This window comes from Colletotrichum navitas (genome assembly GCF_030913465.1).
Source record: "Colletotrichum navitas strain CBS 125086 chromosome Unknown LY79scaffold_39, whole genome shotgun sequence".
In the NCBI taxonomy this organism is placed as follows: domain Eukaryota; kingdom Fungi; phylum Ascomycota; class Sordariomycetes; order Glomerellales; family Glomerellaceae; genus Colletotrichum; species Colletotrichum navitas.
In genome coordinates this window covers 172,239-196,344 of record NW_026850585.1, presented here as the reverse complement: position 1 = coordinate 196,344, position 24,106 = coordinate 172,239, and the positions used below count along the sequence as shown (strand labels likewise).

At 57.4% G+C, this 24,106-nt stretch overlaps 10 protein-coding genes across 10 annotated transcripts; 8 read left to right on the top strand and 2 right to left on the bottom strand.

Moving 5' to 3' along the window:
- The first annotated feature begins 164 nt into the window (after positions 1 to 164).
- LY79DRAFT_557310 (uncharacterized protein) lies at positions 165 to 2,095 on the top strand. Its single transcript, XM_060558082.1, has 3 exons — positions 165 to 316; positions 408 to 1,688; positions 1,773 to 2,095. Exons 1-3 carry the CDS (start codon positions 293 to 295, stop codon positions 1,896 to 1,898), a joined length of 1,431 nt encoding a protein of 476 aa, XP_060412999.1. The 5' UTR covers positions 165 to 292; the 3' UTR covers positions 1,899 to 2,095.
- Positions 2,096 to 3,334: 1,239 nt separating this feature from the next.
- LY79DRAFT_244765 (uncharacterized protein) lies at positions 3,335 to 4,279 on the top strand. The gene has a single exon (XM_060551778.1). It carries the CDS (start codon positions 3,485 to 3,487, stop codon positions 4,175 to 4,177), a length of 693 nt encoding a protein of 230 aa, XP_060412998.1. The 5' UTR covers positions 3,335 to 3,484; the 3' UTR covers positions 4,178 to 4,279.
- A 1,262-nt stretch (positions 4,280 to 5,541) lies between these two features.
- Positions 5,542 to 6,636, top strand: LY79DRAFT_670664 (PLC-like phosphodiesterase; the record flags this gene model as incomplete). The annotated part of the gene is made up of 1 exon (XM_060563811.1): positions 5,542 to 6,636. One exon carries the CDS (start codon positions 5,542 to 5,544, stop codon positions 6,634 to 6,636), a length of 1,095 nt encoding a protein of 364 aa, XP_060412997.1.
- Positions 6,637 to 8,271: 1,635 nt separating this feature from the next.
- LY79DRAFT_470942 (uncharacterized protein) lies at positions 8,272 to 8,982 on the top strand (the record flags this gene model as incomplete). The annotated part of the gene is made up of 2 exons (XM_060553209.1): positions 8,272 to 8,369; positions 8,445 to 8,982. Coding segments are annotated over 2 exons (636 nt in total), but the record flags the coding sequence as incomplete, so codon positions are not given.
- Positions 8,983 to 11,009: 2,027 nt separating this feature from the next.
- Positions 11,010 to 11,547, top strand: LY79DRAFT_670662 (YkoF-like protein; the record flags this gene model as incomplete). Its single annotated transcript, XM_060563810.1, has 3 exons — positions 11,010 to 11,184; positions 11,315 to 11,417; positions 11,478 to 11,547. 3 exons carry the CDS (start codon positions 11,010 to 11,012, stop codon positions 11,545 to 11,547), a joined length of 348 nt encoding a protein of 115 aa, XP_060412995.1.
- Positions 11,548 to 11,854: 307 nt separating this feature from the next.
- On the bottom strand, positions 11,855 to 13,359 carry LY79DRAFT_517701 (uncharacterized protein; the record flags this gene model as incomplete). The annotated part of the gene is made up of 3 exons (XM_060554960.1): positions 11,855 to 12,227; positions 12,284 to 13,151; positions 13,287 to 13,359. The coding sequence occupies 3 exons, from the start codon at positions 13,357 to 13,359 to the stop codon at positions 11,855 to 11,857; spliced, it is 1,314 nt and encodes a 437-aa protein (XP_060412994.1).
- Positions 13,360 to 13,595: 236 nt separating this feature from the next.
- Positions 13,596 to 15,486, top strand: LY79DRAFT_557300 (uncharacterized protein). Its single transcript, XM_060558081.1, has 2 exons — positions 13,596 to 14,741; positions 14,792 to 15,486. Exons 1-2 carry the CDS (start codon positions 13,785 to 13,787, stop codon positions 15,455 to 15,457), a joined length of 1,623 nt encoding a protein of 540 aa, XP_060412993.1. The 5' UTR covers positions 13,596 to 13,784; the 3' UTR covers positions 15,458 to 15,486.
- Positions 15,487 to 16,208: 722 nt separating this feature from the next.
- On the bottom strand, positions 16,209 to 21,161 carry LY79DRAFT_670659 (ATPase; the record flags this gene model as incomplete). The annotated part of the gene is made up of 3 exons (XM_060563809.1): positions 16,209 to 17,870; positions 17,923 to 18,201; positions 18,252 to 21,161. The coding sequence occupies 3 exons, from the start codon at positions 21,159 to 21,161 to the stop codon at positions 16,209 to 16,211; spliced, it is 4,851 nt and encodes a 1,616-aa protein (XP_060412992.1).
- Positions 21,162 to 21,207: 46 nt separating this feature from the next.
- LY79DRAFT_244687 (uncharacterized protein) lies at positions 21,208 to 21,799 on the top strand. The gene has a single exon (XM_060551777.1). The coding sequence runs from the start codon at positions 21,311 to 21,313 to the stop codon at positions 21,761 to 21,763; it is 453 nt and encodes a 150-aa protein (XP_060412991.1). The 5' UTR covers positions 21,208 to 21,310; the 3' UTR covers positions 21,764 to 21,799.
- Positions 21,800 to 23,566: 1,767 nt separating this feature from the next.
- Positions 23,567 to 23,824, top strand: LY79DRAFT_517850 (uncharacterized protein; the record flags this gene model as incomplete). Its single annotated transcript, XM_060554972.1, has 1 exon — positions 23,567 to 23,824. The coding sequence occupies one exon, from the start codon at positions 23,567 to 23,569 to the stop codon at positions 23,822 to 23,824; it is 258 nt and encodes an 85-aa protein (XP_060412990.1).
- Between the last annotated feature and the right edge of the window lie 282 nt (positions 23,825 to 24,106).

Genomic DNA, 24,106 nt, shown 5'->3' with positions numbered 1-24,106 from the left:
ACTGAAGCTAAGTTCTGAGAGGTAATAATGAATGACTGTGGCCCCTGCTGACCTCATAGCTGAGCTCAGGTGCAAACGCAGCACCTGACGGCGGGGTAATGCCCCGCACTTGTGATGCTCCGTACTGGCTCTATAACCAGCTCCTGCTAAACAGCGGCTGGTGTCGAACAGAATCCAGAAGATTCCATACCACAACCAACACTGTCCCGAAGTTCGATCTCAATAATCGAGGCCCGCACCAGCTGCAGGCAATTAAGCATCTACACATCACAACGCTGAACCATTGTCAAAGATGCCTGTCGACTACAGCAAATGGGTACGTTTCACAATTGCAGTTTCTTCTTGTTGTGGTCTTTCCATGCACCATGAGCCCGACCGCAAGTGTGCTGACATTGTAAACACCACAGGACGCGCTGGAGCTCAGCGACGACTCGGACATTGAAGTCCATCCCAACGTCGATAAGCGATCCTTCATCCGAGCAAAGCAGAACCAGATCCACCAGGAACGGCTTCAGCGCAAGCACCAAATCGAGACGCTCAAGTACGAGCGTATCATCAACGATGGCCTGATCAGGCGTATATCCAACCTGCTCGACGCCCTCAAATCCCATGCCTCCGAGGCTGAGACCCGCAACCCGGGCGAGGTCGCCTTCCGGGCCGTCATGGAGTCGGCCGGAAAGCCCGAAGACGACCAGCCGCCCCCGCGCCCCGAGGGCATCCACACCGACTCGGAGCCGTTGCCCACCTTCTCCAAGATGATGGCCGTCCTGCTGGACCAGGTGAACAAGGAGCTCGACGAGAAGAAGCCCGAGAACCGATACCAGGCCATGCTCGAGGGCGTCGAGGGGCACCTGACCAAGGTCCAGAACCTGCAGAAGGAGCTGTTCGCCAAGCTGGCTGAGCTGGAGAAGGAGGAGGGCCGCAAGATCACGAGCGAGAGCATCCACACAGGCTTTGACAGCTCGCACGTCAACAAGTCCAAGGATACGGGGAAGAAGGAGGAGCGCAAGCCGGAGCTCCTGAACCCCAACTTCGACATGACGCAGTCTCTCCCGGCCAAGTCAACGGCGTCGCACAATGACGACGAGGAGATTGAGGCATCCCCGGCGGCCAAGGCGTTTGCCCAGATCAAGGCCGACGACTACACGTCCAGCCTGTCATACCTGTCCAAGAACCCCCAGATCCTGACGGAACGGGAGACGGACGGCCTCCTCGTCCTCGCGTTCGACGCCGCCCTCGAGGGCAAGGACGACTACTGCCGGCAGTGCGTGCACCAGGCTCTGCTGCTGCAATACTGCCGCGCGCTGGGCAAGGACGGTGTCGGCATGTTCTTCAAGCGCATCACGACGCGAGGTCACCAGGCGCAGGAGGTCTTCTACAAAGACGTCCAGGACACGTATGGCAAGATCAGAAACCGGGCGCGCGAGATTGTCAAGGAGCGCGCCAACGAGCCCGAGGGCGTCGAGCAGATCCAGCTGCACGCGGTAGAGCCCGGCACGGAGATCAAGATTACGATCCCGCCCAAGGACAGCGAGGACCCGGCGACCAAGCAGGGACGTGAGATTTTCGAGAATTTCAGCCCCGACTTCCAAAGGGCTTTGGAGAGCGGCAGTTTGGACAAGGTCAACGAGGTGCTTGGCAAGATGAAGGTCGACGAGGCCGAGGACATTGTCGGCAAGCTAGGTGACGTAAGTGATGCCCCCCACACACACACACCCCTTGTTTCCGCAAGGTTTGACTGAGCACATGCTGACGAGATGACGGACCACCAGGCCGGCATCCTGAGTCTGGAGGAGCAGATCATCGACGCCACGACGGAGGAGGGCCAGAAGGCGCTCAAGGACATGGAGGCTGCCCAGGCCGGATCGGAGCCTGGCTTCGCGCCGGACCCCGAATAAGGGGTGGAAGCCAAGGAGGTGTGGACTTGGGCTCTGGGGGCTCAGCCGAGCTAGAGCGTTATGGCAAAGGGTCAGAGCACCGGGAGCTAAGTGTAGGGGCTTTGCGGAAGACATGATTATGAACAACTGATGGGTACGAAGATGGTCTTGTCATTGGCGTGAACGAGTTAGCATCCGAACAGGCCTAATGGGGGAGAAGAAGAAGAAGAAGAAGAAGAACAAAAAGACGAAAAGCAGACGAAAAAAGAAAAAGAAGAAAGAGAGAAAAGAGAGAAAATCCGAGAGCGAGCATTGGATACGGCTTGAGCATTGCACGAAGCTTTGCTGTGTCCCTTTGTACGCAAAGGCGTTACGTTACGCCAACGGCATTGACTGGGTGTGTGTGTGTGTGTTGCTGTCAGACGTGTAGTGAGTGTGTCGGTGTGGCTTGGCATGGCGGGCATGGCAGTTGCTTGGCCTTGGGAGCCCTGCGGCTAGTTCACCCAAGGCGTTGGTGCCAAGTCGTCGTGAGGAGGGGGAGAGAAGTGATGAACTGAGAGTCCGCGCGGAGGCGAGATGCTCGTGCGTCCGGTCCACGCGCCATCGGAGCAGAGAAGCCCGGCGGAGGAGGCGGAGGGAGACGGACTCCTCGAGGAGTCTGGGTTTGCCGCCCCGGACTTGGGATGCCAACTAGCTGGTAGTTCTTTCTTGCTTGGTCTTCTTCTTTCACTTTTACTGCCTTTTCACAATCACAAGGGCATTCATTGTGCGCGTGTTTTGGGGCCGCTTCGTTCTTGCACCTTGGCGACTTGGCCCCAGGGACGCGTGTTGGTACGTTTCACACAGGGGGGGGGGGGGGACCCAGGGTCAAAAAGAATGCGCATCACGAGGCGTTGGACACGGTCCCCCGAGATGCAGCGCGTGCTGGCCAGTCGTGAGTCCAGACCGTAGGGAACGAAAGGGCATGGGGAAACCGATTCTTCCGGGATAGAGGGGGGGTTTTTTTTTTTCTAAAAAAAATTTAAGAAAAATCTAAATCTAAATCTTAAAAAATAAGCATATCTCCTAACCTGCCTAGGTATTTTGCTTTGTTAGTCTTTGGGAGGATGGAAACGACGAGGTGGTGGCAGAGTGACAGCGACAAGTGACAAGATACTAGGAGACGGAAAAAAGAAAGAAAAAAGTTCAAAAATAGCATCGGGAGGTGATCGTCGCGGGGGCGGGGGGCTTGGTGGGTGGGTACCTACGATGGATATACGCTAGTACCGGTACTGTATGCACTACACACGCTGCCTTGGACGGTTGGCAGGTAAAGCGAACGATCTGCCGTCCAGTGAGGATGCATGCGCAGGGCAAAAGCGGTGGGCGATGACGACGGCGGGGAGGGGATGAGATTTCTTGTTTAGCCTGTTGCTTTCCTGTTTCCCGTCAACCCCTGCCCGGCACTTGGTTCCCGCCGGCCCCCCCCCCCCCCCCAAATCGATGGCATTCTTGGGTCCGTTCCGTGGACGCGGCGACGGTACTCGTGGCTTCGTGGCTTCGTGGCTGGGTAAACTGGAGTTATGCTGTAGTGGTTATGTAAGATTCGGTAGGTATCCGGTTGATCCATGCGTGCAAAGCCACTCGCTTTTCCCTCCTGTGTGATCAACACCGCAAGTTGGCATCAGAGCTCGCCATGGCCCCCGTTCCCGCTTCTCCAGTCTTCTTTTCGGGTAAAAAGGTGGGTTGTGTTTGTTTCATTTCACTTTCCGCGACCGGGAGGACCAGTAGATACGTCATCGGGTCCCTCCCCTGGTGAAGAAGAGAAACGTTTGCAAACCTCAAGAGATAGTTGCTCGCGTTATGTTTTTCTTTGGAATACCAACGCACCACGAGTGCGTATGTGTGTTAGTGTGTGTGTCGTTCAAGGTTTAGGGGCACGTTCCTTCTTGGCCCATGCGCCGACTGCACTAAGCATCAAGCACAGGCGCAAGCGCAAGCACTTGTCAACAAGACCCGGAAGCGGTCTCAAATTCGCTTATCCCGCACTGCCTCGCGCTTTTTTCAACGGCTCGATGAGGGCAATAACGTGGTGGGCGAGAGGCGAAGAAGCCTCCCCGCCGCCAACGGGGGAGGAGGGGGGGGGTATTGTTTTTGAGCAGACTGGGATTCTTGTCCCTCTTGGTTGGTCTCGTTCTCTGGTCTCGTTCTCTGGTCTCGTTCTCTCTGGGCTGAGGGAGGGACTTGTCTCATGTCCGTGGAGTTGGCCCTTTAACGGGCGGAGGCAAGTAGTGGGCAAAAAAGTGACAGGTAAAAGGTGACACACGCACAAGGCTTGCCAGTCTGCATGGTCTCGGGCTTACTGCGCAGCAACCAAAGGAAGCCGCGGCACCTCGGCGTTGGATAAAACGTCGCCCTTCCTGCACGTCTTCTGCTGACCCGGACTTGGACCCAACGCGCGGTTCGGACGAAGGTCGTGTTGAGGGGGGCGACTGGGGCTGTGTAAGTCTGTGAGTGAGGTGAGATGTACGCACGTACATCTGTCTGTCTACACTACGTCTACGGACCCCCATCTTCCAATAAGATGCCTAACCATGGCACAAGCCCCCAGCCAGCGGTACGTAAAGACGATCATGGAACAGTCATTGTGGGGGGGAGGGGGGTAAGAAAAAGAGAGTGGCTAGCGTTGAACGGGCCCGACATGCCAATTATTGATTCACAAGGAGGAAGAAGGTAGTAACAGATTTAAAATTAAAAAAATTAAAAAAAAAAAAAAGGAACGAAAAAAGAAGGAGGGGGCCATGGTATGAATGAATCCAGCTTGCGACTTCGCGCAGCCCGCTCACACGAGCCCGGAAGTCCCGCCGCCAGGAACGGGAGGGCGGGACTTGAGGGCCACGCAACCAACAGGGTCCAAGGACGTCAGAACTCTGCCGCACGTCTTACTCACTCACACTGGAAACCCGCACGCACTCGGTCACCCACGTCTTGTCTTGTCTGATATTCCTTCAGCCCCATCGGGGGACACGTAAGGTAAGGATGCCGGGTCCGGTATCCGTACACGTACGCTAGCGGGATGGCGAGGAGCAGCGAGGAAACACCCAAGTGTTTCCTCTCTCTCCTTGGCCCCATGGCCCATGGATGATGGCGGCGGCGGCGCATCCATATTAAGACTGGGGATCCGGCACTGCTCCTATCGATGGGGATGGGAGCACATCATACCGCCCTCCTCCTCTCTCTTTCTCTCTCTGTCTCTGTCTCTCTTTCGTCAGCTCTACACTAATCGAGGACCCGCCTGTCTTTGGATCGTCCCCTACCTACCTTGTCCAGTAACATCCCGTCTGTCGCTGCCGTTGCCGTCCCCTGTCGCCCTGCTCGCTCAGCCTCCTCTCATCCCGACCCGACTCCATCTCTCCGACCTCGCCGTTTTCTGTTGCCTTGTTTTTCAGACCTCAGGCCAACCACCTCGTTGTTGTCGTTGCTGCGCGTGCCTGGTGTAGAGCAATAATCCCCCGCCGACCGTCTCTCTTGTCGACGTTTACTTAGGTGACGACGTATCCCGCTTTCGAGTTGTCGGTCCATTGAACGTTTCCGAGTCCAGTCTCGTACACGCACGAAACCACACATGCACATGCCGCAACATCAATAAACAGAGACACGAACGAGAACACACACCATCCCCACCATGGTCTTCTCACTTCGTAGAGCCTTCACGGCGCTCCTCGCCTCCACGGCGACCGTCTACGCCCAATCCTCCTCCAACACAACCGCCTGCAACAACTCGCCCGTGCTCTGCAACCGCAAGTACAACAACATCACATACATGGGCGCCCACGATAGCGCCTTCCTCCGCGACGCCAGCACCCAGAACTCCATCGCTGGCAACCAGTTTTTCGACGTCACCGTCGCCCTCAACTCTGGTATCCGCCTGCTCCAGGCCCAGGTCCACGTCGTCAACGGCTCCTCGGGCAGCGTCCTCCAGCTGTGTCACACCACCTGCAGTCTCCTCGACGCCGGCACCCTCGAGAAGTGGCTCTCCTCCATCAAGAACTGGATGGACAATCACACCAGCGACGTCGTCACCATCCTCCTCGTCAACTCGGACAACCAGCCCGCCTCGGCATATGGCCAGGTCTTTGAGTCGTCCGGCATCTCAAAGTACGGCTACAAGCCCTCCTCGGCCTCGGCGACCTCCAACTGGCCCTCCCTGCAGAGCATGATCGACGCCGACACCCGTCTCGTCACCTTTGTCGCCTCCATCACCCCCGACACCAACTACCCCTACCTCCTTCCCGAGTTCGCCTACGTCTTCGAGACCGACTACGAGGTCACCACCGCTTCGGGCTTTAACTGCACCATCGGCCGCCCCTCGACCTTCTCTTCCGCCGCTGCCGCCGTCTCGGCCAACATGCTGCCCCTGATGAACCACTTCCGGTACCAGATCCTCGCTGCCGACATCCTCATCCCGGACGTCAGTGACATCGACACGACCAACTCGCCCAGCACTAGCACCCCCGGTAACCTGGGACTACAAGCGCAGACGTGCAGGAGGGAGTGGGGCGTCAAGCCCGTCTTCATTCTTGTCGACTTCTTCAACAGAGGCCCTGCCATTGACACGGCCGACTCGCTCAACGGCCTCTCCGAGTCGGACATCTCGGGTCGGAGCAACAGCAACAGCGCGACGGCAAGCTCGAGCAGCGCCAAGTCGGCCGGCCGGGCGCCGGGCATGGAGACTGGCGCGCTCGTCGCGTTCCTCGCCGCCGCCGTCTTCTTCTTCTAAGTGCACGTCCCAGCGCGGCTTACCAAGCCATTTTTTTTTTTTTTTTCATTTTTTTCCATCAAATGTCCGCGTCCATGTATGGGGAAATCTAGAATGGGCATGGGGTTTCCTGCTCTTATTATCTCTTATTGTCTATGCTTTATCATCTGCACAAAAAACACTGCATAGCGATGGCGTTGGATATGAGCCGAGGGTATAGTCGGCTGGGGAAATGTTGTGAAACGACAACCTTCTTGTTCTTTGTTATATTGTACAGCAGGGGAAAATGCTACCCTGCAATGCTCCCGAGGATCAGCTCGGATACAAGCGTCCGGAATGGCGCAACGAAGACGATGATACCCTACCGACTAGGATGGGAATACGGATGTAGATAGAATTCAGATATCGAGTAACATCGTATCCCTGGCTAATGTCAAAACGTATACTCATTCGCATCTTGAACGACTTCCCTCTCCCGGCCTGTCGGTTTGCAAATTGAAATTTGTTCAAGCAGGTCGTGTGACTTGGCGACCTCTCGACGGCAGAGACGGCGTGGACGGTAGTTAGCTATATAGCCCTTGCGTGGCATCGCTGGGTGGACGCGCAACTGACCGCCAGTCAACCGTTGCCGTGCGCGCCCCTCGCAAGGGGACCGGACAGAGTTTCCCGCCATCCCGGTGCGCTTTAGCGTGCCGATGCCAAGAACAGGCAAGGAACCGTTGGAGATCCCGACTTAAAGTGAGCGGACCGTTTCGGATCGACGCTGTCACGCCAGCCCATCCCTGCCGTGCACCGGCACCCTCCGAGAGGAGGGGGGGAGGGGGGTCGATCAAGGTTTCTCTTCCGGACACTCTAGAACGACACTGTTCCCAAAAAGGAGAAAAGCCACATCGATGCATGGAATCGCGACGGGGCCGTATCATCTCAACTCACTTTTGGCGCATCCTAGCTGCGCGGGTTGATGTAGCGGAGGAAGGTGAGGGCGAGGGAAGGGTGAGCAAAGGGGCAAACGCGAGTCCCCAGATGACAACCCTTTCGAACCGTGATGTGGGCGGTAGGCAGAGAGACAGACTGGCATCAGAACTTCAACTCGAACCTGCTTCCGGCACATGCGATGCCGCGTCGAGGGGGGGGGGGGGGGGGCTTGTTGCTTACTGAATGAACAAACCCCCCGATGCATGACAACCCAGGGCCGCACGCGAGGGCGAGCCGGCTACCCGGAAAGCTAATACTTCGAAGCGACGGCGAAGCTTGTTCGTTGCGTCCTCCCGCACCCCCACCCCTTCTCCCTCCCGTATATAAGGCCGCTGTAGGGCGTCGCCAAGGGCTCGGGATGACGGTCTGACAGTATGTAACAAACGGTCGTTTTGCAGCTCTTTCGTTTCTTCCAATCCCCCCCCTTTCCCTTCAAGTCGGATCACCCAGGTTGCTGTGCAAGCTGCGTTCGACGTATTACTTGCTTCGACGCAAGCCGATAATACCTAGCCCTGGCGGCAGTGTCCCCCAGCCTCATCGTTCAAAAACATGCTCTACTCGTTCGCCTTGGCCGCGGTCGTCTCTGCCATCCTGAGCCGGCGCGTGGCGGCCCTGCCCGGTTCTTTCCATGCCGATCACTCCGGCCCGGAGGTCCTCACAGCCAGGCAGCAGCAGCAGCCTTCGTGCCTGATCCCGAGCCTCATCCAGCGCGCCAGCAGCCTCACCGGCCAGGAACCCGGAAGCAAGGGTATCAAGCCGGGGCAAGTTGCGGCAACGACGTACGTAAAACCTCCCCTGCTCCTCGCGTATAGATCCACTAGCAGCCGGCTAACACGCACGCGAAACCACGCCAGTGACAGGGACAACTTCATCAACTTCTGCGAGGGCAAGACCCTCACCAACGGCCAGCAGCTCGCCGGCGGGTCCTGCAACGGCATCCCCATGGGCAGCCTCCCCTCGGCGCAGAACATGATCTCGGCCGTCATCACCAACCCGCGGCCCGGAGACCGGCTGGCGGCCGGTGTCGGCTTCAACATCACGGTGCAGACGGTCCACCTGCGGGCCGGCCTCTTCGCCAACCCGGCGACCAACTACTACACGGCGCCGCAGGAGCTCGACCTCGCCGGCGACGTCTACGGGCACTGCCACGTCACGATCCAGGACATCGGCTCCATGACGACGGCGACGCCGCCGGACGCGAGCAAGTTCGCCTTCTTCAAGGGCATCGACGACGCCGGCAACGGCAACGGCCTGCTGACGGCCCGCGTCGACGGCGGGCTGCCCCCCGGCGTGTACCGCGCGTGCACCATGATGTCGGCGACGACCCACCAGCCCGTCGTGATGCCCGTCGCCCAGCGCGGCGCGCAGGACGACTGCACGAGGTTTGAGGTCACGAGCGGCGGCGGAAGCAGCAGCAGCAGCAGCAGCAGCAGCAACCACAACGCCAACGGCAGTGGCAGCAGCGAGGGCAGCAGCAACGACGCCAAGACCCTCCTCACCAGCGGTGCCAGAAGCAGCGGCAACACCAAAGCCAACGGCAGTGGCAGCAGCGAGGGCAGCAGTAGCAACGGTGCGAAGATCATTGGCACGAGCGGCGCCAGAAGCAGCAGCAGCAGCAGCAACGGCACCAATGGTAGTGGGCAGCAGTAGTGGCGCCGCAAAAGGTGAGAGGAAGAGGGAAATGCCTGGCAAATGGGATTCTTTGCTCGAAAAGGGCTCGCATCCAAGGAAAGAAGTTAGACAGGGGCGAGTTCGGGTCAAGGTTGAGGCTGTCCTCCATCATGCTGAGCCAGCGCCAGGAGCCTGGGTCCGCCGTCAGTCCTTAGACGAGCTTTGAAATTCTAATGTCATGAGGCTTCTTCTGCGAAAGCGGCACCTTCCCCCACCCCCAGGCGTATACGCCTGCAAGTCGAGAGTCGTGAGTCGTGAGACGTGAGAGTGTGAAACGCGGCACATAATGCCGATGGCCTTCCTTGGGTCGCCGAGATATTACAGAGGGTACGTCAGGATCGGAGTGAGCAGAGTAACAAGGTTTGGAGGCAGGGAGGATTGGACGCCGATGGCCGGGGAGGGCTAAAGCCAGTGTCAGGTGAGCACGCGAGCTTATTTTGCGCGTTTTTTTTTGGCCGACATGGAAGAATGGAGTTTACCTTGGGGATTCTAGAATCTGACCTTCGGCGAGAAGCCGGCAGCCGTTGCATCGCGTGCCTTTTTGGGAGGGCCGAAGAGAAACAAAAGGTTTCCCTTGAAACGGATTAGGGACTCGGGTGGCACCACGGCAGCCATGACTCTGGGAGCAACAGAAAAAGCCAGGGGATCGCGGAAGGGGGGGGGGAAAAAACACGCTTTCCCTTCTCAGGCACGGGGAAACTCTGTCATTGTTTTCTTTCTTCTTCTTTTCTCTCTCTTTTCTCTTCTTCTTCTTCTTGTCCTCTTACAGTCCCGCTCGGCCGAGATCCGACCTACCGGTACTCATCGCTGATCGAGTCTACCCTAGGCCCCTAGCAGAACTCAAACAAAAAGTCAAAAAGTACGCATTGTGCCTCGACCAGCCTAGGCTCTCCCGGCATCGAGCTAGCTACCGGTTCACGGCTTGGTCTTCCGTAAATATCGAGAAGCCCTTTTGACGGAGACCGGAGTTCTCAGCCGAGATTGAAGGGTGGGGGGGGTCGGTTGATATTTGATCGAGACTACCGACCGTTCCGGCTCCCGACGAGGCCGACGGTGATGCTGATGAGCGATGGGACCAAGAAGCTGAATACACGGCTCAAGGGAAAGAACAGTATGACTGCCGCAATCCTATGAGCAGTGACCTACCTCCTCTGCAGGTAGACATGGCCAACGACGGTCCACGGTAGTTTCACACACAAGCCAGCCATATCATGCATTTTATGCACTAATTACCTGTCCGCAATGTAACTTTACAGTGGGCTTTGTCCAGGAACCTTACCAAACTGGATTCGCTGATCGCACATCGTACCGGCAAGGATACGAAAGAGAAAAAAAAAGAAAAAAAAAGAAAGGAAAAAAAAAAAAAGACTTTGATAAACCAGTGACTGCGTGTTACAATAGGCGGTCATTACTGATGAGATACGTAGATGCACATGGACTAGCATTCAAGTCGTTGAAACAGCAGTGGCGCTAAGCCGGATCGGGCCGGGGAGCTTGCCCGCACTTTCGCACACACACCTTGACCAAGAGTGGGGCTGCGGCTCTGCCTCATCACTGGTAAAGAGGATCCCTTTGCTAGATATCACGACTTCGGGTAGCAAAACGCTCACGTACCTATACGTCCTTTTTCTTTTTGACTTTTTCCTTCACGTTTCTTCGAGAAGAGGCTGACTACGGCAGCCCCGCAATCGCCTCGACACGCCGTGCAGGTCAAAAGCCCCCCACCCAAGGAATTCGAAAGCTCAACCATGGCTTCCGAGGACTACTCCAAGATCCCCACGCCCGAGTCGGCATACTGCGACTTCTGCCTGATCCCCGTCGGGACAGGAAGCGTCTCCGTCGCCAATGAAGTCGCGCAGGTCCAGCGCCTGTTGAAAGCGAGCGGGCTCAAGTGCACGATGCACTCGGCCGGCACGACCGTCGGTGAGTCCAGACCGCGGGGTTTACCCCCGCCCCCCTCGCCCCCCTCGCCCCCCTCTCGTCACGGTACAGAGGGGCCGCTCATGGGGTTTGGGGTGATTTCGAGCAGAGCTGACGGCGAGACCCTGCGCAGAGGGCAGCTGGGACGACGTCTTCCGCGTCATCGGACAGGCCCACTCCCTTGTCCACCAGAGCGGCGTCGTCAGGATCCAGTCTTCGATGCGCGTCGGTTCGAGGTTTGTCTATCTCAAGTGATGAGTGCGCGCGGAAACGCCCGGGGCTGATGGATCGCGCAGGACGGACAAGAAGCAGTCGGCCGAAGACAAGGTGAAGCGGATCGAGGGGATTCTCGCGTCGGACAAGTAGACCGTGCGCTTTCCCAGGCCGCCCAGCTCACGTAACGGAAACCGGGGCAAGGAACGCCGGCTTATTAAGTTATTCATCGACGCATCGATATACTATTTGATTTTCCCCGCCGCTTTTCGTAATGGTACATGTATACATCTCAGCCCGGTAGATTGTGATATTGACACCGCCGACCCCTTGAACCACCGGCACCCTGAACCGCCTCGAAACGGACACAACGCTGCCCCCCCCCCTTTGTTTGCCCTCGAAAAAAGGGAGATGAAGACAGAACTTATTGGAATATCCCAGTCAGAAAAGCATTGCTGCTCTAACCGCGCATGGTCTGCTTCTTCATGCTCTTCTTCAGGTCGCGCTCGCGCTCCCTCTCGAGGTATTTCTTCTGGGCCTTTGCGTCGAGGGCGCTGAGCTCGGCGTCGCGCTTGGCCTTCTTCTGCTTCTCGCGCTCGAGGGCACGTTCCTCGGCCTTCTCGGCGTCGGCGGCCTTCTTGAGCTGGGCAATGGTCTCCTCGCGCACGCTGCGCACCTTGCGCAGGACCTCGGGGCGGAAGTGGGCGCCGGAGACGAGGGCGTCGGGGATGCGGACAAAGTACTCGAAAATGGGCAGCAGGGCGTCGTAGTTGTTGTTGGAGGGGATGCGGTAACGGAGGAAGATGCGCTTGCGGGGGGTGGTCTCCTCAAGGCTGCGTGGACTGTCAGTATTGTATGGAAAAGCAACGGAAGGGCCGTGGCGACTTACGTGGCGGGACGCTCAATGGGCTGGTCGGAGACGATGAGGTAGTCAAAAGCGTCGCCGGCAGCCTCGACAGCCTTGATGAGCTCGGGCGTCAGAAGCTGCTCGGTGATCTCGGCGCTCTCACTCATGATGGTGACCCAGTTGGGGAGCTTGGCGTGGTCCTTGGTGAAGGTGATGGAGACGTCGTAGCGATCGTCGCGGACCTGCTTCATGCGGTCCTTGGAGACAATGGCCCAGACAAAGTTGTCGTAGGTGCTCTTGTTTTCCTTGCTGCGCAGCTCGTGGGTGCCGGGGATGGAGGGAACGGTAAGGTTTTCCTTGCCGTCAAAGGGGTAGATGATAGCCTCGACAGAGTCATGGGGGGTCTCGACGGCATCCATGAAGAAGCTGGAGACGGACTCGACGATGCTCAGGGCCGGGTTGAAGCGCTTGGTAAGAGTCAACTTGACGTCCATGAACGCGACGTTCTGGCGACCCGTGCTGTAGCTGGCGAACTCGAAGAGAGACTTCTCGCGCAACAAGCCGGCGGCATCCTTGGGATCGGTGTTGGTGGTCGAACGCGGGGAGAAGCCGACCGAGGCGAATTCAGACTTGAGCAACGGCGCGTGGGCGAAAGCCCAGGTCTGGGCCTTCTTGCGGTTGAGGCGCGTGCCAATGATGTGCAGAAGGAAGATGACGGCGCTGACGGCTAGGATGGCACCCTCGAGCTTGAACTCGCTGAGCGAGTGACGCTCATGGATATTGTACCACTTCGTGTAGGGACGAGCCGTAGCCTCAGGCAAGCTACCGCCGAGAGTCGCGCCGCCGGGAGCAGCAGTGAAGGTGCCGGGCGTGGGTGAAGGGTCGGGAGCCTCTGCGAAGTCTGCGAAATCTACATGCGAAGGCGGATTGCGTCAGCTTGGGATGGTGGGTTTTGTGGGTGCCGAGGAGAAATGGGTAGAAGCTTTGACGGCACCGGGGGGAGGGGGGGCTCAAGAGATGCGAATTGCAATTGAGTATCACATACCAGCGTCTCCGCTAGGGATCGGGGATGCAGAGGACTTGGAGCCTCCAAAGAGGCCGTTGAGAATGTTAGCCATGGTTGCGGTCGAGGGGGATGGCTGGCTAGCTGCGGTGGTGTCGAGGTCCAAGACTGCAGACAGTGAAGCTGCGAGCTAGTGAGGAGAGGTATCGCCAGCCAAAGGCGAAATTAGGTCAGTTCGTCAACCTGTCGTCAGCCAGTCACATCGCTGTTCTGGAACCTGGGGGGTAACGGCGTTGCCCCACATAGCATTTGGATGCGGTCGAGCCGGGCTTCCGAGTCTCGCGCGTCCAAGTCGCCAGCCGCTCCCGGAATAACATGCCATCCGCGGTGATTCGGTGGGCCCCCGGTTGTCGGGACAACATGCATTGAATGTCAATAGAGGCGGACGACCGTCAATGCAGCAACTTGCAGCGGACGATAACGGCGAATGCATTTTCATGCCTGCAAAACAATACTGAATGAGAATAAAACCAATACACAATGGCGCGAACAACGGCAGCCCGTACGTACGGCAAGGCCTCGACGAGAGCCAAAGCCAGGCGAGTCTTTGCCGAGCTCCCCCAGAGTCCGTTGCGGAGACCCAATGAAGCGATTTCGGTAACGGCGGAGGACGATTCCATCATCGAAATCACGGAAAAGCTGCACGCCGTCGAATTTGAGAACGATTCAGACTCCTCAGAGGACGAGCTTTCGAGAGACTTTAGCTCAGTTGTTGTCACATCTCCACCGAGGCCAGAAAAGACGGCATCTCCCAAGCGGATAGCTAAGGAGACTCCCAAAACGAGCAGATCGGCGACACCAAAAGTCAAGGCACGAGTTCCGACACCTGTATCGAAGGTTGAGACACCCGAGATCAGAACCTCCCAACCCCCAGCGCAGCCTGAACCGGCCTACCGCGTTCTCACTTGGGACGAAGTGTGCCCGCCGGGAGACACGATCGAGAAGATCGCCGAGGCCTCCTACGCAGAAGTGTATCGCGTCCGCAACGAGCGCGGCACGAGCATCATCAAGTGCATCCGCCTCGAATCGCCCATCAAGGCGCAGACCAAGGCTCAGGAGCGTTCGGGTCTGGTCGACGAAGAGCCACATTCCGAAGATGACATGCGCGGCGAGCTGCGCATATCCGAGTGGCTCGCCGACATCCCCGGCTTCGTCATATACAAGGAGCGCTACCTTGTAAAAGGAAAGGCGCCAAAGTGCCTGCTGGAGACGCACCAAGGCTTCCACCGGAAGATGAAGCGCAAGGACCCGGACAGGCTGCAGTTCTACCCGAGCCCGAGCCGCTATCTTGACGACACGACGTTCTTGGTGGTGGAGCTGGGTGATGCAGGAACCGCGCTCGAGGACTTTGAGCTGGCGGACTCGAGCCAGCTGTGGGATATATTCTTCCATGTCGCCATTGCACTGGCTCGGGCGGAAGATTTGGCTTGTTTTGAGGTACGTTGACGCGAGAGTCGAGGAAGACGCCCAGCTAAAGAAAGTTGCAGCATCGCGATCTGCACGAGGGCAATCTCTGCATCCGCAGGACCGACGAACCCAGGACGCGCGACCCGAAGAAGCCGGGACCTTACTTCGGCTATTCCGGCCTCGACATCACGATTCTCGACTACGGCCTGTCTCGCGCCGAAGACCTTGAGGTGGAAGAGTCGGAGCCTGTTGCGCTCGACCTCGAAAAGGACCTCAGCATCCTCACCAGCACCCACGCGCCGCAGTGCAAGGTCTACCGCCAAATGCGGTCTTTCCTGCTGCGCGGGGAACGCGGCCACCTGCCGCCATCGGCCCACAAAGCCCCCTATGCCAAGGGGTGGGACGGCGAGCCCCTCTCGTGGGACGTCTACGTTCCCTACACCAACGTCCTGTGGCTGGCCTACCTGTACCAGTACATGGCCAAGGGCTTCGCGGGCGACAAGAAGGACGTGGCCGAGTTCAAGAAGGTCACCAAGGAGATGTGGAAATACCTGGACCCGGACGCCAAGGCTGGAACGCCGGCGTTTGGGAGCGCCGCCGAGGTCGTCCGGTTCGCGGTCGAAGCCGGGTGGATCCACGAGTCGCAGTTGATGGGCTGCGAGGAGGAGAGAGAGGACAGCATTATCCTGTCACGGGAAGAGCTGGAGGAACGGGCGCGGCGGAGATCGCCGAGGAAGCTGCGGTGAGGAGTGTTGCAATTGTTTGAGTACGGGTTGCAGTTTTTTTTTTTTTTTTTTTTTTTAGGGGTTTACGGAGCGTTTGCATACCGAAGGAGCATCGGAACGGGGCGCAATAGATTTGAATCATTGGCGAACCGGTGGTTCGCAAGGGCATATACAGGTGTTTTCATATCACATATTGGCGGCATCGTGTATAGACACCGATATCGACGCAGCCATAATCACTCTTGAGCCTGTCCGTTTTCCGTGAGAAATTGGGTATGCAGTCAATGTATGCGCATCTGTTGAAGCAACTGCTGTCGCTCACAAGCACTTGAAGGCTGCGTTGAAACACCAGAGCATCGGATGGAAACCATACATCACTCGATCGGAGAAAGACGTCCCTTTCGCATATGGACCGGCGGAGTCTTTTTTTATTTTATTCTTCTGGTTGTTGAAAAGAACTATGGTCATCGTGCGATTTAATCTATTGCCTATCCCATGCTACGTAGGGAGAATGTGGCTGTGCTCGATATAATGTGCTTTATCACAAGAAAGAGGCCATACTGTCGCCCACAAACTAGACCGTTTCCATCCCCCCCCTCCCCTTCCCTGTCCTGCCCAGCTTTGCTTTCCATCATGCCGGATGAAAATGCAAAGAAAAAGAAAAAGAGGTAGACGTAGGGGACGAAAAGAACTTTAAAAAAAAACTACTCAAGGAGAATGTACGATGTGACAGCTCGTAGAAACAATCCTCCGCCCTTCCGCTTCTCTCGGCTCACGACTCCTGGCTCTGCTGGAACAGCCCTTGGATGCTCTCGATGTCGCTGATTGTCTCGTTGAACACGTTCGTCAGGTCGCTGAGTACCTTCATACGGTTCCACTCGTGTCTCGTGTTCCAGATCTCGTCCATGAGCTCGCGATTGATCTGCTCAAGCTGCTCGATGGTGCAGCCCGAGGTCCTCTCGGTCAGTTCGTCGAGAAATTGTTCGACCTGGCCCTCATGGATGACAGGCTGCTGCTGCGAGGATGACGAGCCCAAGTTACGGATATCGTCGCTTGTGGATTCGTTGAGAATGTTAACCAAAGGCATAGCATGCTTAGAGTCGCCTGAGCTTCTCGACTTGCTAGGAGACGACGTTTGACTGCCGGGAGGACGGATGACTCCGCGCGCCATGCCGTGGGCTTGGGAGTGTGGCCAAGCATCGTCGCTGGAAGTGGCTTGACTCACTTGCCCCATTCCGGTGGGTATCTGCGTGTCTTGCAGCTGCGAGTTATCTCCCTGGCTAGATTGGTCTGGATGGAACCCGTTCGTTGCCTGGGTGCTCCACTTGTCTGTCGATCTCTCGGAGGGATCCGACGTTTTGGTGGTTGAAGCGTCGTTCACAATTGCAGAAGGCGACATGCCTGGGGGGACCGTCGTGACAACAGACATCTGGGACACCTGGGTAATTCCTGTTGACGGGTTCGCTTGTGGCGGCCATTGAGGCGGCGGCTGCATAGAACTGTCTTGCGTCGTGTCGTCGTCGGTCCCGCTCATGTGCACGTCACTCTGCCGCGAAGGGTTCGATACCCCGTTGCTTTGCTGCTGGGCCTCGGAAGCGCCGCCGGGTCCCGGGCTCATAACCTGGAAGCGGGCCAAGGCATGGGTCGACCCGGGAATGCGCTCACCCAGCGTGACGGGGCCCTGAGAGTCGCTGTCGTTGCCGCCGGTTATGTCGGTCTGCACGCGATCGACAACAGACTGGAAGGCTTTCCTCTTCCGCTCTTTCTCGGCTGCCGCCTTGGCACGCTGAAGTTGTCTCTGGTGTAACGCCTCCCAGTCCACGGTGCTCGTGTTGCCCTCGATGGTGGCGACGTCAACCTCGACGTTGCTGACGAGCTCGTTCGCCTTGAGAGTCCTCTCTTTGTCGCCAATGTTCTTGGAGTCCTTGGCAAGAGATTTTATGTCCCTAAGGAAGTCCTTGGGTCGACAATAGAAGCCATTCGACAACCGCTCCTCGATTGTTGTTGTTTCAAGGTTATAAAATGTCTTGCCAGTGGCTGTTTCGCGCAGCACGTCATCACCGTGCTTGTCCTTGACGATCTCGAAAGGACGATGCTCGGCACCCATGACGTCGGGGCGAACATAATTGGGATCCTTTTCGAGGAACAGATATTCCAGTTGGGCAGGAGTTATCACAGGCTGTCTGAACTTCTTGTACTTCCTGTTGATTTGGTCCATGATTGGCTGCAGTTGCACCTTCAGAATGTTGAGAAGTTGATGGTCGCGCTTCTGCATAGCCTTGACTTCCTCCTTGGTGGGTACCCTTGGTGGCGGCGGCGGGGCGACTGGTAGCTGTTCCAGAACTCTCTTCTTTCGATTGGCGGGATCAGGGAAGTCGGCTGGACTCTTCCGGACATGCTCGACGATGGCGGAGAAGTACTCTCGCCGGTTGGACTAATCCACGTCAGCGGAACTGCTTGTCAATGACCCTCACTGGGTTACTCACATGCTTCGGCCGCTCAATCTGTAGCCGGTTCTTGCGAGAGAAGGCGAACAGTTCCCGCACAAGCTCCGGGGCGAGATCCTCCCCTGCCTCATACTCGGCTGTGGCAAGCACCAATATGGGATCTGTGGGCGGGATAGACTTGAGCATCGCCTTGAAGGTGATGAAAGGCAACGTATCCCTCATGGCGGCATACCAAGAGTCGATGTTGGGGATATAGATGACGCTAGGCTTGTGTCTCTTGACCTCAGTAAAGAGGCTGACGATCACCTGCTCCATGGGCTGCAAACCGTTAGTCGCGAGGAAGCACAGTTGGTGAAGTCACTGCTTACCCGTCCATCGCCAAGCAAGTTGGGAAGGCCAAAGTTCTGAACCTGCACGCCTTCGAAATAGTGCAGCAGAGCAGACAACAAATAACTCTGACCCATGCCCGAAAAGCCATGGATCAGAAGCCTAGGACGAAAGATGCGGGAACGCTCAAACTCTTGGTGCAGAGCCTCCCGTCCGAAACCTTGGTCCTCGTCCTCGAATTGCTCGAACATGGCTTCTTCCAGCGCAGTTAGCTTCTTCTTGCGAGGAAGCACCTCGTTCAACGCCTTCTTGATCGACCCGAACTGGTCCCGCAACAGCGGCTCGATACCTTTGGGCAAGGGGGCTGCGCCAGTGCCTGCAGACCTCTCAGACGAAGGAACCATTTTCTTGATGGATAGCATGAAGTCTGTCGCGTGGATGCTGATATTGTCCGGGTTGACAATGAGCTTGTCCTTCGATGAGTAGACCTGGGGGTAGGTCCTTTGGATGGCGTTCAGTGCAGCTTCTGTGCAGAGGGCTCGGAGATCAGCACCGCCGTAGCCCTTGGTGTTCTCGGCAAGCTGCTGCTTGAACGGCTCCGAGAGCCCCCAGTCCTTGGTGTGGATTTCGAGGATTGACTTTCGACCAGCAGCATCGGGTAGCGGGAAGTAAAACTCGCGATCAAATCTGCCAGGTCTCCTGAGGGCCGGGTCAATGTTGTCCGGACGATTGGTGGCACCGATCACAATGACCTGCCCACGACCGTCCATACCGTCCATCAAGGCCAAGAGTGTTGATACGATGGAGGCATGAATCTGCTCCTGTTTACTGGAGCGTACAGGCGCCAATCCGTCGATTTCATCAAAGAAGATGATACTCGGCTGTGTCCTTCTGGCTTCTTCGAAAAGCAGGCGCAGCTGCTTTTCGGCTTCACCAACCCACTTGCTCAGGGCATCGGCACCCTTTCTCATGTAAAAGGTGATTTTGCGACCGCCGATACCGACAGAGTTGGCAAGGGCTCGAGCAAGGAGAGTTTTACCAGTACCGGGCGGACCGTGGAAAAGAACACCTCGGGGCGGCGTGACGTGGAATTTCTGGAAGAGCTCTGGGTAGAGAAGGGGGAGCTGAACCATTTCCTTGAGTTGGTCAATGTGGCCTTGGAGACCACCGACGTGGTTGAAGTCGACAGTCAGATCCACGCCAAGGGGGTCGGCATCTGCCAGGGCCTTCTGGTTCTTGATCTTGCCGACGTTCGGCGTGGCACCGACGCCCGTATCTCCGCCCAAGGGCTGTGCGAGGCCCGGCAGAAGCCCAGTTGGAGCGGCCGCGGAAGTGGGTGTCATGCCGACGTTACCAGCCGCACCTGAGCGCTGGCCCATCTCGTCGTCACTGCTGTCGGAATCAACGCCTCCCGCAGCACCTGTGCCCCAAGGGCCAGTAAGCAGTGACCCGGCACCGCCGCCTCCTCCGAAGGGGCCAAATGTCGTGTTCAGAGCGCGATCCCATGCCTGAGTTGCACCTCCGCGGCCCCCGCGACGGCGTGCAGGAGTCGGGGCAGGGTCTTCGGCGTCATCCTCTTCAATGTTGACGGCAGAAAGGGGCGGCATGAAGTAGTTCATCGGCTTCGCGGCGGCTCTGCGACGCTTTGAAACAGTTTCCTGGTAGATGATCGCGGGCGAAGGTCGTCGAGTGCGACGTGAGCGCGAGTCTTGTCGGAGTTCGTGAAGTTCCTCGGCCAACTCATCCTGGTCTAGCTCGACTTCCTCGGCTGACTCGGCGCCTCGGCGCGAGCTCCGGGTGGATCGACCCTTGGGCTTGGCGACCCTACCGCGCGGAGCCGGGCTGTCGAAATCGCCGTCGTCCCCGTCGCCAGAACCCTTCTCGGGCGACTCAGACACGTGGGCCTCCTCTTCTACCGACTCTTCACCAGGCTCGAAATCGCTACTCGGCTCTTGGACGGATTTTGACTTTCGAAGCCCATTGCGACGAGTTAGGCGTCGCTTGGGACCGTCGTCTTCGGCCTCGCCCTCAGCATCGGCATCGACGTCTGGCTCAGCGGCCCCAGCTGCGGAGTGACTTCCTCTCTTAGCCCGAGTCCGCCGCGTGATTGGACCCTCGTCTTCGTCGTCGTTATCGTCATCGGCTGCAACACCGTCGCCTTTCACTTGCTCGGTCGACTCCTTAACATCCTCCATTTCGGTATCCTTGACCTCTGAAACCGCATCCTGAACATCGCCGGCCAACTCGTCAATATCGACCTCGTCCTCGCGGGGGCCGCTGCTCTCCTGGGTCGCCTCTTCGATGGTCTCAGGGCCCTTCTTAAGTCCCTTGATCGAGCGGGAAGACCGAGTTCTGGCCAAGGCCTCGGGGCTCCTGGACCGCGAGGCAGGGCGTGAACGTCTGCCGGAATTAGTCAACTCGACGAGTTCTTCACCGAGCTCTTCTGTGCGAGCACGGGTCGACCGCCTGGTGATTGTTGCGGCAGAAGCAGGCTTCGAGGCGGACTTGGGCACCTTGAGCTTAATCATCAAGCTGTCCTTCTTCTTGGGCTTTTGCATATCCTCGGAGAGCACATCATCTGATTCTTCGGCAATGTCGGATTCGTCATCGTCGCTCTCCTTGTAGCTGTTGTGCTTCGTCGCGGCCTTTCTTGCACGGCGACCGGCAGCATTTACAGGTGCATCCTCGACTTCTTCTTCCCCCTCTTCCGAAACGAAGGAGCCCCCGTCCTGGCTATCGGAGACGTCATCTTCGTCGTCGTCCTCGATGTCTGATCCACGGTATCGGTTGTTGCGTCGCCTGCCACCAGCGCTCCTTTGATTCCTGGGCCCGCGCGATCGCTTCTTGGTGCGGGCAGGAGGTGCATCTGCGCCAGGCTCGAAGTTTTCGTCATCGGAATCCGACTTGTTGGGATCAAAATCCTCAATGTCGCGCTTGCGTTTCGTCGGCATCGTGTCTCAAGAGGGGTTGGGAACGAGAGGTGGGCGCGGTCGGGTTGGTCGTTATCGCGTCTTTTGGTTGTTGTGCACGCCGGAAGAGCTAGGAATTGCGAGGCAAGTCTGAGTTCGTGGAATCAACGTCAGCATGCCACCGATGAAAAATGGAGCAGAAGGTCATTAAAACAGAAATAAACATGTCAAAGTTGGTCTGTATTGCAGCTACCAAAAAAAATTGGGGGAAGGCCGTACCTGTTGTCTTAGCGCTCAGGGAGAAGGGTGTGCAAGAACAATGGAAGCGTCCGTCAGGCGTTGATAGTGGCAAGACAAACCCCCATTGGAGTTTGAGCAATCGGGACGCAAAAGAGAACGCGGTCGGCTTCGGTGTCGACGACGTTTGTCGCTGGGCAATTTTGCACGGCGAGATATCGTTATGCCGGCGGCTGGTGAGAAAGTTCGGTTTCGCTGAAAAACCACCATTGCGCGTTGCTGCGCGCCGCTCACCAGGTTGGGTAGAGAGTCAGTCGAGTGGGTCTCACGTGCAGTACCCACCAGCCACAGATGGCCCGGGCGCCCAGCACACTCAGGTTATCAGACTTCCATTTCGGGCCTTGTAGACCCTTTTTTCCTCAATTTAGTGGGGCATATCAGGGGCCTCATTTGCGTTGGACTTTTGCATCTTGAGATCGTCATTTCTCGAGATGAGGCATTGCGATGGGGTTTTCGGGCCTACGTGGCTGTAGCACGGTCAGCAGCTCTGTCACCCGATTTTCGTCTCGACGTGCCGAAAGTCTGAAGCATACCCGATCATCTTGCAAGGATTGACGGTGCTCCCCGGCGCGCGAGGTTAAAAAAAAATAAAAATAAAAAGTCGGGCCTGGGGCAAGTGGGTGACGAGTGTCCACCACAGCTTGTCGCATCATCGCGACCACAATAACACTCGAAGAAGGAGGAGGACTGATATTGCTTAGGCGAAGTGCGACAATGGAGTCATCAAGGCTAATCCTGTCAAAAGGTAATGCAAGATAGACGGTCGAAACGGTCAAATCGACCTTTTGGGGTGTGTAAATGGTCGCGGTGCATAGGCACGCCAAACGCCTGACGATCAACGGCAATGATGTCATTTCTCAGTTTCCATCATTGTCGAACCTCGAAACGCTTTCTTCCAGCGACGGTTGTCGTTGAAGACTCATAACGGGGGCTTTGGTGGCTTCCGAGCTTGAGCGTGTAGGTCGCCTGGAAATCCCCGCTGCTGGCTCGGAATCTTGGCTGCGACAGACTGAAAGATTGTTGCCATCTTCAGAATCACCATCTTTACATTGCCCGAAGTTCAAGCTTCACCAACTCGATCTTTTCCATCAGCCCTATGGCTCCGAGTCTGGGGTAACCCGCAAGCTCAAGCTTCCGGAACACACATGGCCGGGGAACGTGGCTGGTGCTCCCCGGCTTACGTTGTGGGCATATGCCTGAGTGCCTGAGGCACAGAGATAAGGGAGCGCTGATGCCTTGCGGCCTGAGTCCCTCCGGTGCGCCCTGCTCACTAGGCACCAGGATAACGAAGGGTCACGTGCATCGGCGCCGAGAGCTCGCAATCAACGCTAACCCGTCGGCGTCGTCCGAACATACGGGACGGGAGCGACTAACAATGCGTTGCTGACGACGCTCCCGTGCCGAGATACCGTCTGATTCGCTGACACCGACAGTCGATCATGGCCACGAGATCATACCAAGCAATGCTGTGCATGCAAACCCGGTATCTAGTGCCCGGCATTGCGCTTGTGAACGAATGAGGCTCTCAAACATCAAACACCTACTATTTCCTTGTCCGGTGAGCTGGCCTCAAATCCATCCCCCCCCTTTGGGCCAGCTTCTGAGGCCGTCAAGGATCGATCAGCCCAGTATGCAGATCCCAGCGTACACTCAGCCATTGGCCATTGAGTTAGCACAGATGCGGAAAATGCAAAGAAGAGCACCAGAAGAATTGGCCTGCCCCTGGCTGCTGCTGGCTGACGAGGCCAGCTCCACTCGCGGCTCGCGCTCTCAGATTCGGTCGCATCGATAGGGTCACCGCGACCAGCAGACCGGTCTCACGTGGGCCCACAACCGACCGGCAAATCGGCCAAGTCGGCAAGTCGGCCAGTCGGGGTACAGCATTTCTAGGCCACCGAGTCTTATGGCGTCGCCAATCCATGCCGGCCAAGCGATAGTCTGCGTGGGCCAAGGCTAAGCAGCCGTGCAGCCGCATCCAGCTCCGACGAGCCCTTCAAACATTTAAGGACGGGTACCCCGCGGTCGGGATGAACTCCTCTCTGTTCAGACGGATTATCTACAATCAGAGTCTTGTGTCCACTTCATCATACACACACCAACTCGAAAACAACTGCTCGAACCAAACCGACCATCGCAACCAATTACAAACAATGCCTTCTTACACTACCAACTTCGGCATGCCCCGCCCCAAGAGCAGCCGCGTCGGCTCCGACGCCAGCTCCGTCTATTCCGACCTCTCCGCCGCCAGAAGAGCAGTCTCGACGGACTCCCCGCGCCCGTCCAAGCGCAAATCCTCCCACTCCCAGGCGGTCAACGTCTACACCCACTGCGGTCGTCACAGCTCCCAGTTCCTGTTCGGCGGTCGCTCGTTGAGCGACCTGGCCCGCCACATCTTCAAGCGGGACTAATATCGGGGCGCTTGTGCAAAGTGTTCTTCCCAGGGGAAACATACCTCATAACGTGAAGAGTTGTTTCCCAGGTGGAGAGAAGCGTTGTCCCCAAACAGCACTCGGCAAAAAAGTGCCGATCCCGTTCGAGGCGCTGGCGACCGCGACCGCACGCCCCCGCCAAGGACTACATCGGGTCGGGAGATCCGGCAATGGCTCCATAAGACTCGAAGACGCCGGCAAGCAGCTTCCGGCGTCAAGCGGGCGAGCGGAGCCGCGAAAACCGTGCTTCCGCCGTCGCTT